At 39.9% G+C, this 22,548-nt stretch overlaps 1 protein-coding gene and 1 long non-coding RNA gene across 4 annotated transcripts; one reads left to right on the top strand and one right to left on the bottom strand.

Annotated features, from left to right (window-relative positions):
* Positions 1-455: 455 nt before the first annotated feature.
* LOC140188785 (uncharacterized) lies at positions 456-1,921 on the bottom strand. The gene is made up of 3 exons (XR_011883391.1): positions 1,806-1,921; positions 651-757; positions 456-570 (listed from the first exon to the last, which is right to left on the bottom strand). It is a non-coding gene; the product is annotated as an uncharacterized lncRNA (long non-coding RNA).
* Positions 1,922-2,057: 136 nt separating this feature from the next.
* Positions 2,058-20,724, top strand: LOC140188784 (cyclin-L1-like). Of its 3 annotated transcripts, XM_072245414.1 has the most exons (11): positions 2,058-2,302; positions 5,128-5,202; positions 5,910-6,019; positions 6,990-7,110; positions 10,299-10,363; positions 12,693-12,792; positions 13,412-13,516; positions 13,627-13,768; positions 16,539-16,659; positions 17,470-17,562; positions 19,427-20,724. In XM_072245414.1, the coding sequence occupies exons 1-11, from the start codon at positions 2,102-2,104 to the stop codon at positions 19,791-19,793; spliced, it is 1,500 nt and encodes a 499-aa protein (XP_072101515.1). In that variant the 5' UTR covers positions 2,058-2,101; the 3' UTR covers positions 19,794-20,724. The 3 variants fall into 3 exon arrangements, with proteins under 3 accessions (XP_072101515.1, XP_072101517.1, XP_072101516.1); XM_072245416.1 differs by lacking the exons at positions 2,058-2,302; positions 5,128-5,202; positions 5,910-6,019; positions 6,990-7,110 and adding an exon at positions 11,040-11,053 and having other exon boundaries at positions 10,325-10,363; XM_072245415.1 differs by lacking the exons at positions 2,058-2,302; positions 5,128-5,202; positions 5,910-6,019; positions 6,990-7,110; positions 10,299-10,363 and adding an exon at positions 11,060-11,178.
* Positions 20,725-22,548: the final 1,824 nt, after the last annotated feature.

Below are 22,548 nucleotides of genomic sequence, written 5' to 3'. Positions count from 1 at the left end.
GCTGGAAGCTCATTCCACACAGCTACCACTCTCTGAGTAAAGAAGTTCCCCCTCATGTTACCCCTAAACTTTTGTCCTCTAATTCTCAAACCATGCCCTCTTGTTTGAATCTTCCCCACTCTCAATGGAAAAGGTCTAACCACATCAACCCTATCAATCCCCCTCATAATTTTAAACACCTCTTTCAAATCTCCCCTCAACCTTCTACGCTCCAAAGAATAAAGACCTAACTTGTTCAACCTTTCTCTGTAACTTAGGAGATGAAACCCAGGCAACATTTTAGTAAACCTCCTCTGTACTCTCTCAATTTTATTGACATCCTTCCTATAATTCGGTGACCAGAACTGTACACAATACTCCAGATTTGGCCTTATACAAATTCAACATTACATCCCAACTCCTATACTCAATGCTCTGATTAATAAAGACCAGCAAACCATCTTTTTTTTCCTCTTTCTGTTTTTATTCGCACAGTTTATTGGGTTTTTCTTTGCATATTAGTTGTTGCCTACCCTGTTGGGTGAAGCCTTTCATTGATTCCATCGTGTTTCTTGTACTTACTGCGGTTGCCTGCAATAGAATGAACCTCATATATGGTGACATATATGCACTTTGATAATAAATTTACCATAATTGTGATCTTTGCTTACCTTCGTATATCAAGACACTGAGTGTATGATTTGGGCTGTCATGTTACAGCTGTGAAAGACATTGGTCATGCTGCATCAGGAGTATTTGTACAGTTCTGGTCACCACCCTAAAGGAAGGATAGAGTAGGATTAGAGAGTTCAAAAAAGATACACCAGGATGTTACCCGGAACAGCGGTGCTTTAGTTATAAGGACAGATTGAGTAGGCTAGGTTTTTTCTCATCCTAGTGTAGGAGGCTAAAGGATCAAATATAGAGGTTTATAAGATTATGAGGGAAAGAGTAGATACTTAGTCTTTTTCACATGGTATGTGAGTCTGAAACTCCAGTGCACAAGATTAGGATGAATGGGGAGAAAAAAGTAAAAGGAAGCTTGAGGGGCAAATTTTCACAAAGATTCAAGATTGTTTAGTGCAGTTTGTTGTTTTGTTTTTGCACATTGGTTGTCGTCCGTCCTGTTGGGTGAGGTCTTTCACTTATTCTATTTTGTTTCTTGTATTTACTGCCATTGCCCACAAGAAAATGAATCTCAGGGTTGTATATGGTGACATATATATTCACTTTGATAATAAACTTACTTTACACTTTGATTTCCAGTACACAAGTGTCACTCTGGATCCAATGCAGCACAAAAAATACGGTAAGATAAAGAACACAATAATTTTTAAAAATGCACTAAATATAAATACATAAAAGATAGCTTATATATAGATTGATTGTATGTCCATAAATTGACACTAGGCACGAGTGTCTGTACATAAAGTGATTCTGACAGGAAGTGGTGGTGGGGAGCAGCCTTACTGCTTGGGGAAACTCGGTTTTTGAGTCTGGTGGTCCTGGTGTGGATGCCACGTACCTCCTCCCTTACAGGACTGAGACAAACAGTCCAGGAGCAGGGTGTGTGGGCTTCTTCATGATGTTACTGGCCCTTTTCCAGCACCTTTTTGTATATGTGGTGGTTATATATTATAAAGTGGTAGATAACATGCCAAATGCATCTAGGATGGAGACCTTCATCAGCACTCCTGATCAGACAGGGGACAGGGCGACGGTCAAAAGGCATTTCGGCAATGGAAACAATGACAAGGATGGACGGACAACACCGGCGCCTGATTCTCATTGAACGGCGTTTCTTCTGATCACTTTATCTTCTTTACCTCGGAAACATGATTTACTACAGGCCTTTCCTAACTTTTCAGTTTCGAGAAATATAAAATAAGTCTCATTAAAACTTTGAATTTCTTCCGACGTGCGCCAAGTCGCCGTGACGTCACGGTACGAAAGCGCGGAGGCAGATGGATCCGTGATCGACACCTGTGTGCGCCGATCAGCGCCCAGTCCCTGGACAAAGGCCGGAGGACGCTGAAGGACGGACCAATAGAATTGACGTCGTGGGCGGGACTTCCTGTCTGCGAGGCTGCGGGAAGGCGCGAGGATCGGGGAGAAGTAGAAGATGGCGGCGGGTGGGATTCTCATCGGTGATAAGTTATACTCCAGCATCGCCCTCACCCTGGAAAACTGCCTCATCTCGGAAGAAAAACTCTCTTTAACGGCCTCGGTGACGGATGGGCTGGATCCGGAGGTGGAAACCGACTTACGCATAGTGGGATGCGAGTTAATCCAGGCTGCCGGCATTTTGCTTAAACTACCTCAGGTAGGCCGCGGTGGGCGAGGAGCTGGGTGGGGAAAGCAACAGAGAGACGGAATCGAGAGGAGGTTGGGGGACAGTCGACAGGGGATGGTGGCGATGGCGGGGTTGAGGAGTTCGCCAAGAGTGTTAGAGGGCAGCGACTTCGATGGCGTGGGTGGGGTGAGGCGGATGGTTTCTGAGTGTCCCCAAACCCCATCGCCAGTACTTATTCTCATTGGTTTTACCAAGTTTAGCTGCGCTGTAATATAAATAGTCCATAAGATATAGGAGCCGAATTGTAGGTTGATTGTAGGCTTAATTGTCAAAGAGTCGTAGAGCATGGAAACGGGCCCTTTGCCTAATTGGTCTGTGCTGTCCCATTTGCTGGCATTTGGTCCATAATCTTCTAAAGCTTTCCAATCCATACCTGCCTTTACCATCTCCTTTGGTAGCTGCTACAGAGATACCACCTTTGTGGTAAATAAAAATAGTCGCCTCTGAGGTTTCTGTTAAATCTTTTCCCCTCACACATTAAACCTGTGCTTTTAATCCCCCAACTTCAGGGTTGAGTTCATTCACCTAATCTGCTTTTCTTGATTTTATACACTTATATAAGATCATCTCTCAGTCTCGTGCACTCAAAAAGAACAAAATCCCACCCTGTACAATCTGTCTCCATAATTCAGTCTCTTAAGTCCTGTCAAGATCCTTGTAAATCTTTACATTTCTCAGTTTGGTAACATTTGTTACAGCAGGGCAACAAAGACTGAACACAATACTCCCAAGTGTAGCCTCACCAGCGTCCTGTACAACCACACCATTACCTCTCAAGTCAAGTCGTCACTTTTTATTGTCATTTCAAGACGTTTTTCAGGACCATGGTGCTACATGAAACAATACAACAAACTACACTGAACTATGTAAAACAACACAAAAACTACACTAGATTACAGACCTACCCAGGACTGCATAAAGTACACAAAACAGTGCAGACACTACAATAAATAATAAACAAGACAATAGGTACAGTAGAAGGCAGTAGGTTGGTGTCAGTCTGGGCTTTGAGGAGTCTGATGGCTTGGCGAAAGAAACTGTTACACAGTCTGGTCGTGAGAGCCCGAATGCCTCGGTGCCTTTTGCCAGATGGCAGGAGGAAGAAGAGTTTGTATGGGGGGTGCGTGGGGTCCTTCATAATGCTGTTTGCTTTACGGATGCAGCGTGTGGTGTAAATGTCTGTAATGGCGGGATGAGAGACCCTGATGATCTTCTCAGCTGACCTCACTATCCACTGCAGGGTCTTGCGATCTGAGATGGTGCAATTTCTGAACCAGGCAGTGATGCAGCTGCTCAGGATGCTCTCAATACAACTTCTGTAGAATGTGGTGAGGATGGGGGGTGGGAGATGAACTTTTCTCAGCCTTTGCAGAAAGTAGAAATGCTGCTGGGCTTTCTTTGCTATGGAGCTGGTGTTGAGGGACCAGGTGAGATTCTCTGCCAGGTGAACACCAAGAAATTTGGTGCTCAGACAATCTCTATGGAGGAGTCGTTGATGTTCAGATGAGAGTGGTCTCTCTGTGTCCTCCTGAAGTCAACAGCCATCTCTTTTGTTCACATTCAGAGACAGGTTGTTGGCTGTGCACCAGTCCGTTAGCCGCTGCACCTCCTGTCTGTATGCTTCTATACTCAATGCCTGACAGATATCGGCCAGCGTGCTAAAAGCCTTCTCACCACCCTGTCTAGATGTGACTTCATTTTCAGGGAGCCATGTACTTGTACTCCCACCCTCTATAGTACAACACTTCCCAAGTTTCTGCTGTTCACTGTGAAAGACCTAGGTGGATGAGTTTCCAAAATGCAACACCTCGCACTTGGATTAAATTCCATTTGCCATTCGTCAGTCCACTTATTCTGCTAATCAAGATCCTTCTGTCATTTTTGATAACCTTCATTATTCATAATACCACTTACTTCTATGTCATCTCCAAACGAACCAACCATACCTCATCCATTCTTACCTGTATCATTGATATGGCTGACAAGCAACAGTGGGCCTGGCACCAGCCCCTGAAAGGCACTAGTCATAGCCTCCAGTCTTAGCACCATTCCAACAGCAATCTCTGCTTACTACCATCAAGCCAATGATGTATCTAGTTAGCCAGTTCTCTCTGTATCCATTCCTCTTTTATTTGCCTCTGTTTTTTAATAATCCTTCTACTGTAAGCAATCTGAATATTGCAAATCTGAAATAAGACACTCATGTGATCAGGCAGCCCCTGAAGTCCAGAACCTTCAGTAGTTCTGATTACTCTTCCTATCTCAGCATCTGTTCACTTTTTTCAAAAAACTGATGACGGTCTTCCTTGCTATCCTCCATTCACATCTTGATCATCGATGTATGTCAAAGGACCCCAATACCAACTTTTCCCCATGCAAAATAACCCACATCTATCACCTTATGCCTCCTGTACCAAACTAGTTTTGGACCTTGTGCTCTATGGGGACTTCACTTTTGGTCCGTGTCTAATTTGGGACTTTGATAAAGGTGTTACTGAACTCTGTACATTGAAAACTTATTGGAAAATTCAGTTAGATATTGCATGGTCTAATGGAGGCCATGGAGTTAGAGACGGTAGTTTTGATTTCCTGAACTATACTGGTAACCTAATTGACAGTTTGAGACAATCCATTGGCTTTCAGTTAGTTAGTGCATAACATTTAATTTTGCAATACCTGTGGGTGGGCTTTTGGTTAATTTTGTTATGTTCATTTATTATTGGTTTTGTTGAAATGGAACAAAGCTGAAGGTAGTGTCGATTTGTTGGGTAACTGCATACTTCACATTGATTTAGGTGGCAATGGCAACTGGACAAGTGTTATTTCAGCGGTTCTTCTATTCAAAATCTTTCGTGAAACATTCCATGGAGGTAAGAGTTAAAACAATTATGCATGTAATCTCATTACAAAAAGATACTCAGTAATAAATACAAAGATGTATCAGTGTTCCTGTAAACCTTATTGTTGCCTGGAGAAATGTGAAGGGTATGCATTGATCTGATACTTGCTGTACCTAATTGTACTGGAGAATGTTTGCCCTTTTCCTATGGCTAAATTCGTTCTATCCTTTTTAAGGTTCTCTTGACAAGAATTTGAATGTGTGTACAAATTCTGTTTAACAGTATTTAGTTATCAACCCAATAGATATCCTTTTTTTTTGGGAAGCAAGAGACCTGAAGCTGGAGGAACTCCGTGGGCCAGGCAGCATCTGTGGTGGAAATGGATGTTTGATGTTTTGGGTTGAGACTCTTTATCTAAAATGATCTTTTAATTCTGCGTGTGAACCACCACAAGATCCTAACAATCTGTGAAATAACAAAAAAGGACCAGCTTCATTAGATTTCTTGCATAATAGTCACCAGGGTTAGTTTGGGAGTTTTGTGCAGTATTGTGCATGCTATAGCAGGATTTCAGCGTTATTGAATCGTAAGCATGAAGTTTTTCAGAATGTAATTGTGGTTCACTCTGTGACCCAACTCCATTGTTTATTATTCACCGTCAGTGAATTGATTCAGTCAATACGTGATCTTGTTATTGAAGGAGAATGTATTCTGATTCATTTTCTCTCCCACAACAGATATTATCAATGGCTTGCATTCACTTGGCTTCAAAAATTGAGGAAGACCCCCGGCGCATTCGGGATGTCATCAATGTGTTTCATCATTTACGAAAACTCAGGGAGAAAAAGTAAGTTGTGCATATTTATAGATTACTGAGAATTTTAAAAAATGGTCTTACAGGTGAGTTCCTGTAGAAGAAGCCTTCTGTTAAAGAAGTCTTGGCACTATTTGAAGTTGCAGAAAACTCGCTTTTGACCATAAATTTAGGAAAAAATATTCTGGCTGTAAATACCAGGCTGAACCAGAGTTGTTTAAAGTTGCAGTTTTGGCTTGTGTGGTGGTTCGTAGGTAAAATAATTGTAGTATTTGTGTATTGGAGTTGCAAGATCTTCTTTGCTATCATTTAATTATTGAGGTAGTTCCAATCTACCATGGATCACTGCCTCATGATGAAATAAACCGTCCTGGATTGGAAATTCACTTACAGTGTGGTCTTCCTTGTAATAGTATGAAGATCCTACTTTCATTCCTTTTACATTATCAAAATGGGTGATTACCTTAATACTCAGGCTCTTCAATCAGTTATCCATAAGGTAAATAAGCAAAAGTTGTTTTCTTAGATTCCAAGGATTAGTGGTAAAGGGGAGGAATTGTTTTGTTCAGGGAGAGTAAACAGACCAGGTTTCTGGGATTGAGAATATAAGAATAACGGTTGATTTAACTAAAACATACAGAATTCTCATAGGACATGGCAGGGTAGATGGGAACTTAATGTTTTTTCTTGGCAAGTGCACTACTTGAGGTTCCACTTTCTGGATAAAGTGAAGATTCATGACAAGAAGTCACTGGACAGTAATGAATCTTTAGACCTGAAGGGTGTATCATTGAAACTGCCTGAAATAACATCATATTGGGAAAGGCCAACAGAAATGTGCATGTTCAAAAAGGTAAGATTAGAGTTGAAGGTTAAATGAGCTTGTCCAAAAATGAAGAGTTCTGTTTAGTATGATCATGCAAGGATAACCTTTGCTAACATTGACAGTTTTTACATGGAATCAGTATTTAACCAGACCTGGTGTTTTTCTGTTACGGTAAAGACCTCCTGTGCCACTTCCATTGGACCAAAGTTATGTCAACCTAAAGAACCAGGTCATCAAGGCAGAAAGAAGAGTGCTAAAGGAGCTGGGATTCTGTGTTCACGTTAAACATCCACATAAGGTCGGTCAGTGTAATCTGCTATTTGAGATTAAAAAGTGTTCTTTTTATTCAGATATTAGTTTGCATTATCAAAGTTGGTCTGCCGCGTGTTCTTTTATTAACATTAAGCTAAGATTTTCAGCGCTGGACATAATTTATTTTCAACATTTTGGTCTTATGGGCATTTATTTTTTTTAATCTAGTTTGAAGTTGCAGTTAATCAGGACCAAATTTTACTGCATTTATTTTCATAGCCTTGTGCACATTTCACCATGTTGTCAGAATGCTGTTCTACTACGTGCTTTGGAAGGGAAAACCACAAATATGCTTGAGCCCAACATTTTAATCACGTTGGTAACACTGAGGCACTGAAGGTTTGCGGTCTTGGTTGTTTTCTGATTTCTAATTTCAGATGTTCACATGTCTGTGTTGGATGTAATTAAAAGTTCTTGATTTTGAAAAATAAAATGATGCTGATTACAGAAATTTCATACTAAAACTGGAAATGCACAACATATCAGGCAGTTTTGAGGAAAGGAATGTAAGAAGTAGTTTGGAAACAAGTCATGCAGCTTCTTTCACCTCTCTGCCATTTTGTAGATAATGTTAATCACAGTACTCCTTTCTGTAATTGAGCCTTCACAACCCTCTTGGGGAGAATTCCCTGGATTCTTTACCCTCTGGATAAAGAATTTCTTATCTCTGCCCTGAATGGTTAATGCCTTACATTAAGGCTGTGACTCTTGTTGAATATTTAGATTTTTGGATCATTTGTCTCCCTTTCACAATTGGAATGCTTTCTCTCCTTTTACAGGATCAGATCATGGTAATTAGAGAAGTTTTATTTTGTTATGGGTGCATTGGATTATATGCTCTAATTCTGTAACCAGATTTGAAATGAAGTTGAAAAAAGGAGGCATAAAAGGCACCACAGCTGAAATACTTCCATTATTGTTAGAATGCAACTATTAAGAGATGGGTACACTTTGGCATGTGGTTACTTTCACATTCCAACAACATGCTGTACAAAATCAGATGTTTTAGTCACCAGGAACACCAGATTATATGCAGTAGAAATTAATATATTTCCATCACACTTTTAACTGAGTTTTGTCAGATGTCAGAACCATGAAATGCAACATGTGAAATGAAAAGCAATTAGAAACATTGGAAGATCATTGGATAAGTAAGTGTTCTTTGTGTCCTTGAGCTCCTTTGCCCTTTCTTTCCATTCCTGTACTCACGTACAAATATCCTTGCATCTGCTAAAGTGATGTGGTAGACTCATTGTAGTACATTCACAAAAACAGGAGCTAATCAAGGCACAAGAAGTATATAACGGCGCATCAATTGTCATCTGTCTCTTATATATATGTATATATATATTAAGGTTAGCAATTTTTAATAAATGGAACACAATAGATGAAGACAGTCTTGGGAAGACATTTTTTCATCTGTTATCGGACAGCAGAGATCTTAGTATGGATCCCTAAAGAGCATCACTATTCACCAATGTTCAGCCAGAATAAGTCCCATCAACCACTGCCCTCTGACTTCTAATGGTAAGCCCGTTCTGAATCCAAATTGCTAATTCACCGTGCAGTCCATGCATCTTAATCTTCTGCTTCACATGTAGGACCTTGTCATCCATCTTACTAAAATCCATGTAGATGATATCTACAGTAATACTCTCATCACCTCCTCAAAACTGAATCAAGTTAGTAAGAACTGACTTACCCCGCACAAAGCTATGCTAACTGTGCATAATTAGGCCATGGTTTTCCAATTGCTCTTGCATCCTGTCCCTAAGAATCCTTTCCAGTAATTTCCCTACCACTGATGTGAGACTTGCCAGTCTATAGTTTTCAGGATTATCCCTCTTTCCCTTAAATAATGGAACAATATTAGGTGTTCACTAGTCCTCCATGTCCTCACCTACAGCCAGAGAGGACATGAAGTTAATTGGTCCAGGCTCCATCTGTCTCATCTCTTGCCTCTCAATAACCTGTGATGTATCCCATCAGGTCCTGGGCACTTGTAAACTTTGGTATTATTTAAGCCAGGGGTCTCCAACCTTTTTTGCACCACAGACCAGTTTAATATTGACAATATTCTTGGGACCAGCCGACCAGGGGGCGGGGGGGGGGGGTGCGGTGGGTGTTGTTCAAGTTCAGCAGTGTGTAACAGGTAATGAGGAAAGGTGCAGCTGACTCATATCGTTTTATATAACCAAATCATATTGTTTCCTCGCGGCTCGGTAGCACATGGTTGGGGACCACTGATTTAAGAGACCAAGCTACCCCCTCATCTCGGAATGCCCTAGCAAGCTAGCACTATCCTCCATGTCCTAATGCACCTACATCCTCTACCTCTAAGCAGATGTTTTTTCCTTTATCCTTGAGTGGTCCTGTCTGCTGCCTAGTTACACACATCAAAGTAGCTGGTGAACGCAGCATCTGCAGAATTCCTGTTGTTTGCTGCCTAGTTATCTTGTTCTTGGTGTATCTGTAGACTGCTTTGGGATTCTGTTGAATCCTACTTGCCAAGGACTTCTATCGCCCCCTCCTGTCTTTCCTAAGTTCCCTCGGGTTCTTTATATTCCTACGTCCCCTCGGGTTCTTTATATTCCTACAGGGCTGTGTTTAATTCCTAAATCTTACATATACTTTCTTTCTCTCCTTGGTTAAATTCACTTCAGCTCAACATCCGACATTCCCTGACCCTGTCATTCTTGTCCTCTGTATTGAATTATCCCTGCCCAGTACATAGTGCTGTTGGTCTTCAAACACTTAATCAGCTTTCATCACTCCCGTTTTTGCTTTTCCAAACTGAGAAAAGTTGAAATAAATATCCAAGGCTGTAGTTGGGAAGGGGCTGGAATGATTGGATATGTAGTGTTTACTGCTCGAGTTGTGGTCCATTGTAATTGCACTACTGTGTGTGATACAATATTTTGCCTATATTTCTTTTGGACTAAGTTCTAATGATGATTGATGAACCATCTAATTCCACTAAAGTCCTGGAGGTGTGCCTTGAGTGGAATAACTCTTGTTTTATTCAACCAGTCTACAACAGTTGTTTGCCTGGAAAGAAAACTAAACAACTCATGAAAAATAAATATGGTGTTAATCATGTATTGGGTTGTTTACAGCCACACAGTTAATAGCTGACTGAGGGTCAGTTGTAACTCTGAAACCTGTATCTTCCAGATTATCGTAATGTACCTTCAGGTGTTAGAATGTGAACGTAACCGGCCTCTGGTCCAGACTGCATGGTAAGTTTATTTTCTCTGTTTTTGTGAGATAACCAGCGAAGACAGTGGCAGAAATATGTATCCATGTGCTTCTCTCCTGTCCTGTGCAACAGTTTATTGTGCACTGCTCCTGGTTCAGGCATTCCCAAACCTCATTTCAGATATACAATTGTGCTACCTACCTCATTTGCCCACATTCTCCACTGTGCCAGTAAAAATAATTTACTTTAATTGTGCCATCTCTCAGTTTAGAGAACCTGTAAACCTTGTGGGCGGGGTGCATGACAGCATTGAGTTGGCTGCTCCAAAGAACTTACAAAATGAAAATCTCTTGAGTGGAGAGGCACTTTACCTTTTAGTCTCTCTTGACACAAAGCCAAGGTCAAAATTACCACATGCAAACAAATTAAACCTTGTTCAATTGTTAATCAAAGAATAGTGTGTTAATATATCTGTAATGACATTTCTCATTGGTACTAATTCTAAAAATGAGAGCATTTGGCTGCCTTGGTTACTTGTGCAGGTGGGAATAATATGGTTTGAATTTTGTTTTTCAAATATACTGCCTAATTTATGTTAAAATCCTAATTGAATAATGTTTCATATTTCTGCTTACTTGTCTTTTTTGGCTGGTGTAGCAATTGCTTAATTGAGAACCCATTTTAACTTCTCTTTTTTTCTACTCTTTCGATCAAAGGGTAGACCCTGATGGTAAGTGACTAAGACTTCTGAACTGCCCTCCAAGCACTTTGATGCCAGGATGGCCCTAACTGGCTGCCACTTTGAACCAATCCATTGCAGGTTCTTCTCCAAGAAGGCTGACTGTCTAGTGAGAGGTGGTATATAGTAACTGGCCATTGCTTCTTGTGTTAAACATTTATTTAATTAATGTAAAATCTTGTGTTTTATAAATTATAAAATCTTAATATTTTGAAGTAATATTTTCTTTGTAATTTTAATATTTACATATCTTGATTAGAAGCAATAATGTAATTTTTATTAATTTCTGTAATGGAAGAAAACCCTAATCAAAGACTGTTGAGACTGTTCTGACTGTTGTGCAGCACCTGTGATATCTTGCAGCTTCTCAGTTTCTGATTTGACTGAAACGATTACTGGGACTGCCGAGAAGAATGATTCTCTGCCATTTCTCCTGAAGAAGGCCAGGGAGAACTCAACATACTTTCACGAGTATTTCGATCAAATGTGACGATTACTGGCGAACACTTCATGATAATCTGATCGTGTGGCCATTACAATTGGATAAGGACTGTTTCCAAATATTATTGTTCATGTTAATCTCTTCCCTGTACGGATGTGAGAAGCTGATTGGAATGTTGTCTAGTGTACTTACTGCCAGTGCATGGAAAGTTCTGCTTTGCAAATTAGATGCATTTGTGATCAAGGAGACAAGTTCAGATATTGTAGCATGGAGCGTTATCTCAAAACTTTCATAAATGTGATTCTTTTAAGTATCTCTTGAGTTGTATTGGTTTATCACGAGAGCAGGCCAGTGAGAAGTTAAAATGGGTTCTCTGCAGTTTACTTTTATTTTGTGTTCTTTAACCATACAGGGCTCAAAATGCTTTGTGCAATGTGAGGGTTCTTTTTCTAAGTAGCTTATCTGATAGTGGGAAAATGCATTTGTGTTAAATTTAGAGAAAGGATTTATAGCAGTGTTTTAGTAAACAATGTAATCATTTCATAAAGGACCCAATATAGAGAGGAACCTGGTCTTCATAGACCAATGGTTTTATTAACATTAATATTTTAGTTACAAAGTTGTAGTTAATTCTGGAAATTAGTTTGAATATGTTTGAAAATGGTTAGCTACTAAATTATGGAAATTCGATTCTGGAGAAACCAATTTTTTTTGCAAGATATGGAGATTTGATGCATCTAAATGTTCTGCTTTCACTTTAAAGTGATGTTGATAAATCTTTTTAATATCTAATTGAAGTTTTTAAAAATTTATTATTTGAGTATGTTGTGTAGCAAATACATATGGATTAAAGGATTGTATGTCACAGAGTAGATTGAATTGGCACTTCAAGAATCTGCTTATTTGTCAGGTAGATGAAGGTACCATTCTTTTACGACTTAGAGCTAGACCATATAGGTATTGGAATGGTGTTTTAAGTAAACAGGTGTCTTCAATGAATCAAGATACATCTTTGAAAAGCATTCATTGTCTTCAGAATCTTTTTCTTGTTTGTTTAGCTAAAAAGTACCAGAAAATAGAGCATTTTGAACCCTGTTTGGCTGTTTAATTTCAGATTTTAAGCAGTTGTTCTGAGAAATTAGCAGTGTATTGGGTAGGTTGCCACAACGTTTTTATTATCTATTTCAGGAATTATATGAATGACAGTCTGCGGACAGATGTGTTTGTCCGGTACCATCCAGAGACCATTGCCTGCGCGTGTATCTACTTGGCTGCTAGGGCACTTGAGGTTGGTGAACATTTACTTTCACCTCTTGCATGTTTGTTTTATTTTTAATTTCAGCAGAGGCAGTTTATCTGACCATATCCAGTGTCATAGCCAAGTAGACATTCTTTGTCAGTCTGGTGCTACCAAATGAAAGCAATATAATCAAACACAAGTTTGTTGGTTAGGAGGCTGGACTCTTTTTCAAAACAATACCGCACTTGTTTTTCCATCACACTGCAATCAAGAGATGGCAATTTGTTAATTCAGTACAGACCAATAGGTCACATCAATTCTGCAAGGTCCTTGTGATTTGTATAGTTCAGAGGCCAATACCTGTGCTACCTACTTACAGAGCAATGGATTGTGACTTTAAAAGGAGTCTTTAAATTTTAAAGCATGAGATTACATTGCTTAAGTTTAGTCATTGTGAATTTTAATAAAAGTGAACCCCAGAGTTGATAATACCAATGTTAATGCAAAATAAAAGGCAAATTGTGTAGATTTGATATACAAAATCATACTAGTCTGGAACTATTAAGATATATATAATTATTGTAATAGGCATATTCAGTTGTACTAAGGATATTAAACTCTGACAAGTTAATTTAATAGCTATGTAATTTAGTTTAATCTTTTGCAGATCCCACTTCCAAATCGCCCCCATTGGTTTTCATTGTTTGGGACAAATGAAGACGAAATTAGAGAAATCTGTGTGAAAATCTTAAAGCTCTACGCCAGGAAAAAGGTCTGTAACTTTTGAATGCAGATTGGTGAATGGTTCTAATTGGGTTTTCTATCATTGAAGATAAATACAGTGAAACTTGTTGCTAAATTGAGGTATATGCTATGCTGCAGGCAAACCTGGAGCATCTGGACAGTGAAGTTGAAAAGCGGAAAGTGGCCCTTCAAGAAGCAAAGGCAAAAGCAAAGGGCCTTCTGCCAGATGGCACTCCTGCACTAGAGGCTCCACCTGGCTTCTCCCCATCTTCAAAACCAGGTCTGAACTTCCTTGTGGAACTAAAAATAACTTGACTGACTTCATTTAAACGGCCACTCATCACTAGCTTTCAGCAGTTGAAAATGATTCTACTTATCGTGATAATGTGTAGTATTCAGATTAGTTCAGTGTTTGGCCTGATAATTGTTTGAATTGCTTATGAAGCTGAAGGACCACTGAAAATAACGAAAGGCTTAATATCTTAAAAGTAAACCAAAGTAAGTTTATTCTTAAATACAAAATGTTCTCCTTTTGCCTTAAATATTATCCCCATGCTCCTTCTTGAATCATTGTACATGATTCAAAAGTTCCTGTTTTTCTCCTCTTGTCCACCCTTTTTCCTTTTCTGCTCATCACCTCCCAGCTTCTGACTTCATGCCCCCTTCCCCACCCACCTGGCTTCACCTATCACCTTCTAGCTTGTCCTCTTTCCTTCCCCACCCCATCTTATTCAGGCATCTTCCCTGTCCCCTTATAGTCCTGATGGGATGGGTTTTGGCTCGAAAGTTTATTCCCCTCCATGGATGCTGCCTGACCTGAGTTTCTCTAGCATTTCGTGTGTATTGCTCTGTTTTTCTCTCCTCCTTCCCCTCCATGGTGTAAGTACTGGAATCCCAACAATTGATTTTAGAGTTGCTTCTGTTTAAATGAATAATTAATCTGTAAGTCTGTTCTGATCTGCCAGCATTCACTGGCAAAATCCATCAATGTGTTTTCTAAATGGCAAAAAAAATCTGCTTGAAAGTTCCATGGCAGATGTAATTAACACTTTAAGGGTTAAGGGAGTTGTGGGCTTTGCTGTGATCTGGAATATGGTTTTGTTAAATTTCTGGTAGGATCCATTTGGAGAACTACAATGGTGCTAAAATGTTTGTGAACCTTTTAGAATTTTCTGTATTACTGCATAAATATGACCTAAAATGTAATCAGATCTTTCCATAAGTCCTAAAACTAGATAAAGAACCCAATTAAATAACACAAAAACATGATACTTGTTCATTTATTTATTGAGAAAAACGATCCAATATTACATGTACTTGTTGGAAAAAGTATGCAAATCTGTAAGGTCATGTAAAGAGGAATTCAGAGTGGTGTTTCACTCAATGGGATAACAATCAGGTGTGAGTGTGGGGGACCCTGCCCAAAGAAAAAAACCTGGATCTTCATTATCAAAGTCTGATCTTCACCACACAGGTTTTTGGATGTGTGCCATGCCTTGATCAAAGGAGATTTCAGAAGACCTCAAAAAAAGTTGTTGATGCTCACCGGGCTCTAAAAGGATACAAAACCATTCCTAAAGAGTTTGGGCTCCACCAATCCACAGTCAGGCAGATGGTGTACAAATGGAGGAAATTCAACACCATTGTTACTCTCACCAGCAGAGGTCATCCACCAAAAATCATTCAAAGAGCAGGGCATGTAATATTCCAAGAGATCACAAAGAACCCCAGGGTAACATCTAAGGAGCTACAGGCTTCCCTAACATTGGCTAATGTCAGTGTTCATGAGTCTACCATCAGGCAAACACTGAACAACAATGGTGTGCATGGAAGGACTGCATGGAGAAAGCCAGTACTCTCCAAGAAGAACTTTGCTGCCTGTCTAAAGTTTGCTAAAGACCAAGTGTTTAAGGCAGAAGGCTGTTAGAAGAATGTTCTGTGGACAGATTAGTTCAAAAAAGAGATTTTTGGCTTAAATTAGAAGTGTTTGGCGAAAAGTAAACACTACATTCCAGCATAAGAACCTCGTCCCATTTGTGAAACGTGGTGGCAGTGTCATGGTTTGGGCCTGCTTTGCTGTCTTGGGACCTGGATGCTTGCTATCATTGATAGAACTATGAATTGTTCCAGCAAAATCAACAGGAAAATATCAGGGTATCAGTCTGTGAACTGAAGCTCAAGAGTAAGTGGGTCATGCAGCAAGACAACCCTAAACACACAAGTCAGTCTCCCAAAAATGGTTAAAGCAGAAGAAATTTCAAATTTTGGAAAGGCTGAGTCAAAGTCCTGACCTTAAACCTATAGAGATGTTGTGGAAGGACCTGAAGCAAGCAGTTCATGCAAGGAAGTCCACCAACTGCTGTACTAGGGGGTCACACCAGTTACTGAAAGTAAAGGTTCGCATACTTTTTCCAACAAATACATGTAATATTGGATCATTTTTCTCAGTAGGGTTCTTTTTTATCTACTTTTAGGATTTGCGTGAAGACGAGATCACATTTTAGGCCATATTTATGCAGAAATATTCTGAAGAGTTCACAAACTTTCTAGCACCACTGTACTTTCCATTCAAGAGGAGATTGCATGGTTGAGCTTGTACTCTCTTGGACGTTGAGGGTGATCTGATTAGGATTTTTAGAGTAATAGATATTTTTTTAAAGGAGGAATTGACAAAGTATGTGCTTATACAGGGTATATAAAAAGAAAACAATTAGAGGAGGATAAGTCTGAAAGAGGATATCAGGGATTTTGGAGAACTCTTCTGTCTCTATCATTGTAATATGAGGAGAGATTTGGAAGCTAACAACCAGCTCCATCACCATTTTAAAATCCAGTGCTACCATTGGATTTAACACCTTGTAGTTCCATTAATTTCTCCCTTCTTGCTTTTTTAAGTAGCGTTAATTTTTAAATGGTAAGGGGTTGCCGACTCCATTTGGGGGAACTGGCTTCCTTATGCATCAGCAGCATAGCAGTTAACAGGGGAACCCAGCAGAGTGTGTCCCTGTTCTCTTTCTGATTTGATCATTTTTCCATTCAATTCTTTTCAGAGTCTCCAAAGGATGGGAAGTTGGAGAAACCTTCACCACTGTCCATTCAGGCAATGAAAAATGCTAGAAGAAAACTAGATGAGGAGGAAAAGTGGCCTCGATCTACTAGTCCATTAAATGGGTAAGCAGGGTCAACTGTTGATATATTTGAGTATTACGAAGGAGATGGTAATGGGCTTTAGGAAGACTAAGCCTGCACTGCTTTCTGTTATTATTGATGGTGAGGTCCTACAAGTACCTGGGGGTGCACCTGAATGTCAGACTTGAGTGAAGCACTAGCGCATGGGCTGTGTATAGGAAGGGCCAGAGTCGCCTCTACTTCCTGAGGAGACTGAGGTCCTTTGGAGTATGCAGACCTCTCCTTCACATGTTCTACCAGTCTGTTGCCAGTGCAGTCTTCTATTCAGTGTGGTGTGTGGGGCAATGCCAACTGGCTCAATAGACTGATTAGACAGGCTGGCTCTATTACAGGAGTCAAACTGAATACACTGGAGGCTGTGGTAGAACGAAGGACTCTACAGAAAATCCTAACAATTCTGGACAATGTTTCTCACTTTCTGCATGCCACCTTGGCTGAACAGAGGAGCACTTTTAGTAATAGATTAAGACAAGCGTGCCGCTCCAGAGAGCGCTGTGAGGTCATTCTTACCCTCGGCCATTAGGCTCTATAATGAGTCAACCTCTAGCTGGGGAAGTGATGACTGTTCAAGGTAACTTTCTTCTAATAATTGTATATCTGCACTTGTAATGCTACTGTGACACTGTAGTTTCCTTTGAGATCACTGAAGTATCTATCTAATATTAAAATTGCTCCTTGTACAAATCTATCGTAGCTTTCATAAAAATTCACGACCCTGAAAGCATTTTCTCAACATGTTGCCCTGAATCAGTCTCCTGCTTTACAGTTACAAAGGTAACTTTGTGTTTCTAGTGTTCAAAAGGGGAAGAGCAGCCGAAGTAGAAGCAGAAGCAAAGAGCGTAGTTACTCAAGATCCCGCTCGAGGTCACATTCCCCTAGGAGGCGGTAAGTTTAAATAGTAAACTCTGTACTTAGCAGCTTCTGTGATTAGACAACTTTTGATTGCCTAAGGGATTACTTGAACAAGCAAAGTGATGCATTCTTAGTACAGGCAATCTCTTAGGGCAGTATTTTATGTTTGACAAGGTGATTTTGACTCTTTGGAAATGCCATTGGTTCTGTCGTATCCTGGTCTACACAACAGCAGAACAATCACTTGGGTTCATTGTGGAATTGTATGTTTGTGCGTAATAGATTGATTTTTAAATTGGCGCGTTCCCTCAGAATTGAGCTTGACTGATTTTCATCTATCCATGAGATCTTCTTTGCCTGTGCTGCAGCATCAAGAAATGATTAAATTCCTTCCTTCTGTGGGGAATTCCACTGGATAGTTTGTCATTTTGTAGGTTGATTATAAATGGCTGCAACAAGGGCCAGTGGTTTGGCTTTGTGTATGTAAATTTTCTGCTCCATTTGATCAAGGTTGATTGGATAGCTGTTCAGTTGCTCTGTATGGAATGATCTAAAATTTTAAAATCTGCATTCAGTAATCACCTACGTCACCTCTTCAAAACTCAAATCAATATTTAAGAAATGGACTTGTCCCAGACAATGTCATGCTGACAGTCCCTAATTAGTCCATAGTTTTCCAATTGCTCAAAGCCCATCCTAAGAATCCTGTCCTGTAACTTCTGTACCACATGAGCCTCACCAGTCTTTTGTTTTAAAGGTTATCCCTGTTTTCCTTATGACAACATTAGCTGCTCGTCTGGACATCGTGACTACAGAGGATTTGAATATACTTGTCAAGGCCTCTCAATACCTGGGGTATTATCCCATCAGCCCCCAGAGACTTGCTGTTTAAGAGAATCAACACTACCTGCTTCTTTATCCCAAAATGCCCTCAAATTAGCACACTCCGCACTTATTCACCACCCTCCATGTCCTCCTTAAGTACTCAGTTAGGATCTCAGCCACAACCTCTCCCTAGTTATACTCTTGCTCTGGATGTATGTATGGATTGTCTTGGGGTTCTCTTTAATCCTACTGTCTATATGGTATACAAGCAAAAGCTGTGATAATAAACCAATAACCAGTTCTTACTGTTCTTTACCAATTTTATGATTTTACTGGGGAGAAGTTCAATATTTTAAATGAAATTTCAGACATTTAAACTTGAAGCTTTGATCAATCCCCATGCCTGTAAAATGATCTAGAATGGGAGGCATTTCCACAAAATCTGTGAGAGTGGATTGTTTTCTGTTCTTCTGACCTGTGTGTCACTTTGCCTTTTATACACTCCAAGTGAACTTTCTAATTTACAGGTGTGTTGCTATTTCTTCAGAAATAGAAGTTTAATACATCATTTCCACAACAAGGCTAAAATGGCGATATAACATGGAAGACTTTTACACAGTACTATAGTTTGTCAGGCCAGGTTCATAGCATTCTCTGGACACTCCCAAGCAGCAGGAAATAGCATTTTGAAAGCAGGAATATCGAGTATTCATTCCTAGCTTCCGAAGGACATACTGTATTGTGTTTATACTTGGTATGATTTAGAACATGCAACTTCCCTCCATTAGGGATTTGTAAGCATTACAGAACTGAGTGATTGCAACTTCTGTTATTTTAAATTTACATGGAAGTTCAGATTTCAGGAGAAAGTTTACATGGTTGTATGAACTAGTTGGTTGTGCTGCCATTACATATTGTTATTATGCATTGACTGTGCCATTAGTACTGCTGTTAACTTCACTGGGCTACTGTGACAGTAATTCTTTTTCTGTTCATATTAAATTCATATCTTTATGTTGCGTGGGTAAACTGTTCTGGGTCTCTTTGTTTAACAAATTTCTTTCGTCTGCAGAAGAACAAGAAGTCACTCTGGATCTAACAGTTCTCGATCCCACAGCCATTCAAGAAGCCGCAGTGATTCCCCTCCACAACGACACAAACGAAACTCGCCTTGCATCGGCAGGCAGAAGGCCAAGGAATATGACGATATGCGAGAATACAAATATAATTCCCACAAACGCAGGCGATCACATAGCAGGAGCTACAGCAAAAGTTTGTCGCGATCCAGAAGCAGGTCGAGAGAGCGTCTGGATTTTCCTCGGAAACACAAAGAAAGTAGAAGCCATCACAGGGAGCGAAGGCATGATCAATCCCGGTCCTATGAAAGATCCGCAAAGCATCACAACAGTCACTCCAGTCACAACAGACACAGGCGGTGACACTCAGCCTGTGTAACAGTCATTCTAGTCACAATAGGAACAGGCGCTGATGGACACAACTTGTAACTTTGTAGTTACTCTGGGATTTAAATGCAGTCTCTGAACTTTGTTGAGATTTGAATGGTTTTGTTTGTGAATTGCACTGCTAGTTTTTGAGTTTTCCCATGGCAGATGTAGTGGCCCTTGCTGATGTACTCGCTGGTTTTTGACAGCATCTCACCCAGAGTTGGTAACTTCCATATAAGATTTTCTGAAACTTACGTGACGTACAGGTTTACAGTCTTGTGTTATTTCAAGGTTTATTTATTTTTATTTGCAGCTGTTAAATGTAATTTTGAAATTTTCTTTGTTTCTGAGGCGATAAATGGGCATGTATGTGCATGCTTTTGGATTGGGAAGGAGTGGGAGAGAGGGGGGAGTTCTCTGGTTCATTTTTGGCACTTTAGGGGGTGCCCTATCAGGTGCCAGTTTCATGTTGCAAAATGTTTTATTTAAAATTCCCTTTGAATGTGTGATTGAATACTTTCTATCTGTTATCTTGTACTCAGTCCCATCTATTTTGATCGCTGTTACAGTTTTTTTAAAGATCCGTGGCTGCTTCTCATTGCTGCTGCATATATAAATATTTTTTAGTAGCCATGCTCTTTATAGTTGTGTAAAATACCTTAATATTTTTCTTGGAGAAATAATGTACCCAAGTATGGTTACTTGTAAGTTGTAAAGAGATTTTGTTTGAAGACTGGTTATTCATTGCTGATAATTGTCTTTTCAAGTGTATATGTTAATGAAATAAGGTACAGAACCAGGAGATACGGTATATAAGCCTCAATGTGGTTCAGTGAACATACATGTGCCTTGGATATGCAGGTTTAATGAGTTACGATTGGGATTTGAATATGCATATACTGTAAATAAATTTTTTAACAAAGAACAGTTGAGTGCATTGAAGTTGTACCAGTTTATGCTCACAACCATTACTTTAGCCTGGACATGTTGCAGGCTTCAAACAAGCAACAAGTCCTGCATGGTAAATGATGGAATATCATTGCATGGGACTTAATAAGGCAAGGAGACATTGACATGTTTTCTAATCATATTTTTCTCCACAACTTAAGGCCTGTATAGTTTGAATTTTGTCCAGGACCTGTCTGACAGTGTCTAACTTACCAACCAGTATATGGTTGCATCACAGGTAGACAGGATGTGCTGGTCTTCATCAATCAGGATATGGAATATGTTATAGTTATACTGAGGATATTCTAGAGATATAGAGGATCAGTCAGGGTACAGAGGATGTTATAGTTGTACGAAATGTTGATAGACCACATTTAGATAAATGGTTAGTTTTGGTTACCTTGCTACAGGAAATGTTCCGTTAATTTGGAAAGGGTGCAGAGCTTTACGAGGATGAGCTGTGATTTGAGAGATTGAGCCAGTTGTGACTTTTCAGTTAAGAGTAGGGGAATGAGGGGTGATCTTAGAGTATAAAATCATATGGGACATGAAAAGGATGAATGCAAACAGTCCTTCCTAGAGTTATGGAATGAAGAACTGGAGGTCAGAGGTTCAGAGGGAAAGATTTAAGGGAAATGACAGACAGTCTTTCCACCCCGTCTATGATATAAATTGCGAGAGGAAGTGGATGAGATGGGTGCATTAAAAACATTTTAAAGACATGGGTAGGGAAGTTTTAGAGGGATATGGGCCAAGCACAGGCAAATTGGAGTCTTGTTTGGCACAAACCTGTTGGGCAGAAGGGTCTGTGTGCTCTATGATTATCTTTGTTACGGGAAGGAAACCAAGAACCGGGGGACAACAGTTGTGGAGAACAGACAGGAGCATGGTCAGGATCAAATCCAGGTCACTGGACCTCAGGCAGTGGCACTGTTATGTCTCAGTGCTACCTATTAAGAAAATAAAATTAAACCCACTTAGTAAGAGCCTCTCTCCCTGGGGAAGTAAATATTTTCTTAGAGTTTAAGTGCTGTTCATTTATTAGTTCTCAAAATTTACATTTTTTTTGAGAAGTTCATTCACATTCTTTACCAAAACCTCTAAGAAACATGATTTTAAACCATTGAAAAGCCACCTGATGGTCATTTGTTGATATTTTTTTGATGCCACAAAGATCCTGTGAGCAGCACTTAGCATTGGCTGCCACCTGGCTACAGCATACCACATCTTACAGATTAAAAGTTGTGGATGAACTAGGAGGTTCATGGTCTGGTGAAGGCAAGATCTATAGCATTTGAGTCTGGAGACACAGGACTATACAAGGAAACCAGGTATGACTGATGGTGGGCTAGCTCAAGTGCAAAGGAACAATTTTGAATGAGGTTGGAGGTGAAATCAGATGCACATCAACTGACAAAATTGCCAGGCCAATTACTTATTACAAAGCAAAACCCAACATGAATGGCAATGATGCTTCACTCCCAGATGAGTTCAACAACTTATGCTCGCTTTGAAAGGACAAATAAAACTACAGTCATTAGGAACTCTGCAGCACCCAGTGACCCTGTGATCTCTGGCTCAGAGGTCGATGTCAGCCTGTCTTTCAAGAGGGGAGGGTACCTGGTAGGGCTCTGAAAATATATGCCAACCAACTGACAGATGTGTTCAAAGATATTTTCAATCTCTAATTGCTACAGTTGGAAGTTCCCACCTGCTTCAAAAGGACAACAATCATACCAGTGCCGAAGAGCAGGGTGAGCTGCCTTAACAATTAACGTGCAGTAGCATTCACATCTACAGT

Source organism: Mobula birostris, chromosome 27 (genome assembly GCF_030028105.1).
Source record: "Mobula birostris isolate sMobBir1 chromosome 27, sMobBir1.hap1, whole genome shotgun sequence".
NCBI classification, from domain to species: domain Eukaryota; kingdom Metazoa; phylum Chordata; class Chondrichthyes; order Myliobatiformes; family Myliobatidae; genus Mobula; species Mobula birostris.
Note: the sequence above shows the minus strand (reverse complement) of the source record. Positions and strands in the feature narration are given on the sequence as shown.

What these genes read in the sequence shown, in the direction of transcription:
- LOC140188784 (XM_072245414.1), top strand. Translation starts at nt 2,102, where the DNA reads ATGGCGGCGGGTGGGATTCTCATCGGTGATAAGTTATACTCCAGCATC. An exon ending in ACGTTAAACATCCACATAAG is followed by an intron (nt 7,111 to 10,298) that starts GTCGGTCAGTGT and finishes TGTATCTTCCAG; the next exon opens with ATTATCGTAATGTACCTTCA. An exon ending in CCTCTGGTCCAGACTGCATG is followed by an intron (nt 10,364 to 12,692) that starts GTAAGTTTATTT and finishes TATCTATTTCAG; the next exon opens with GAATTATATGAATGACAGTC.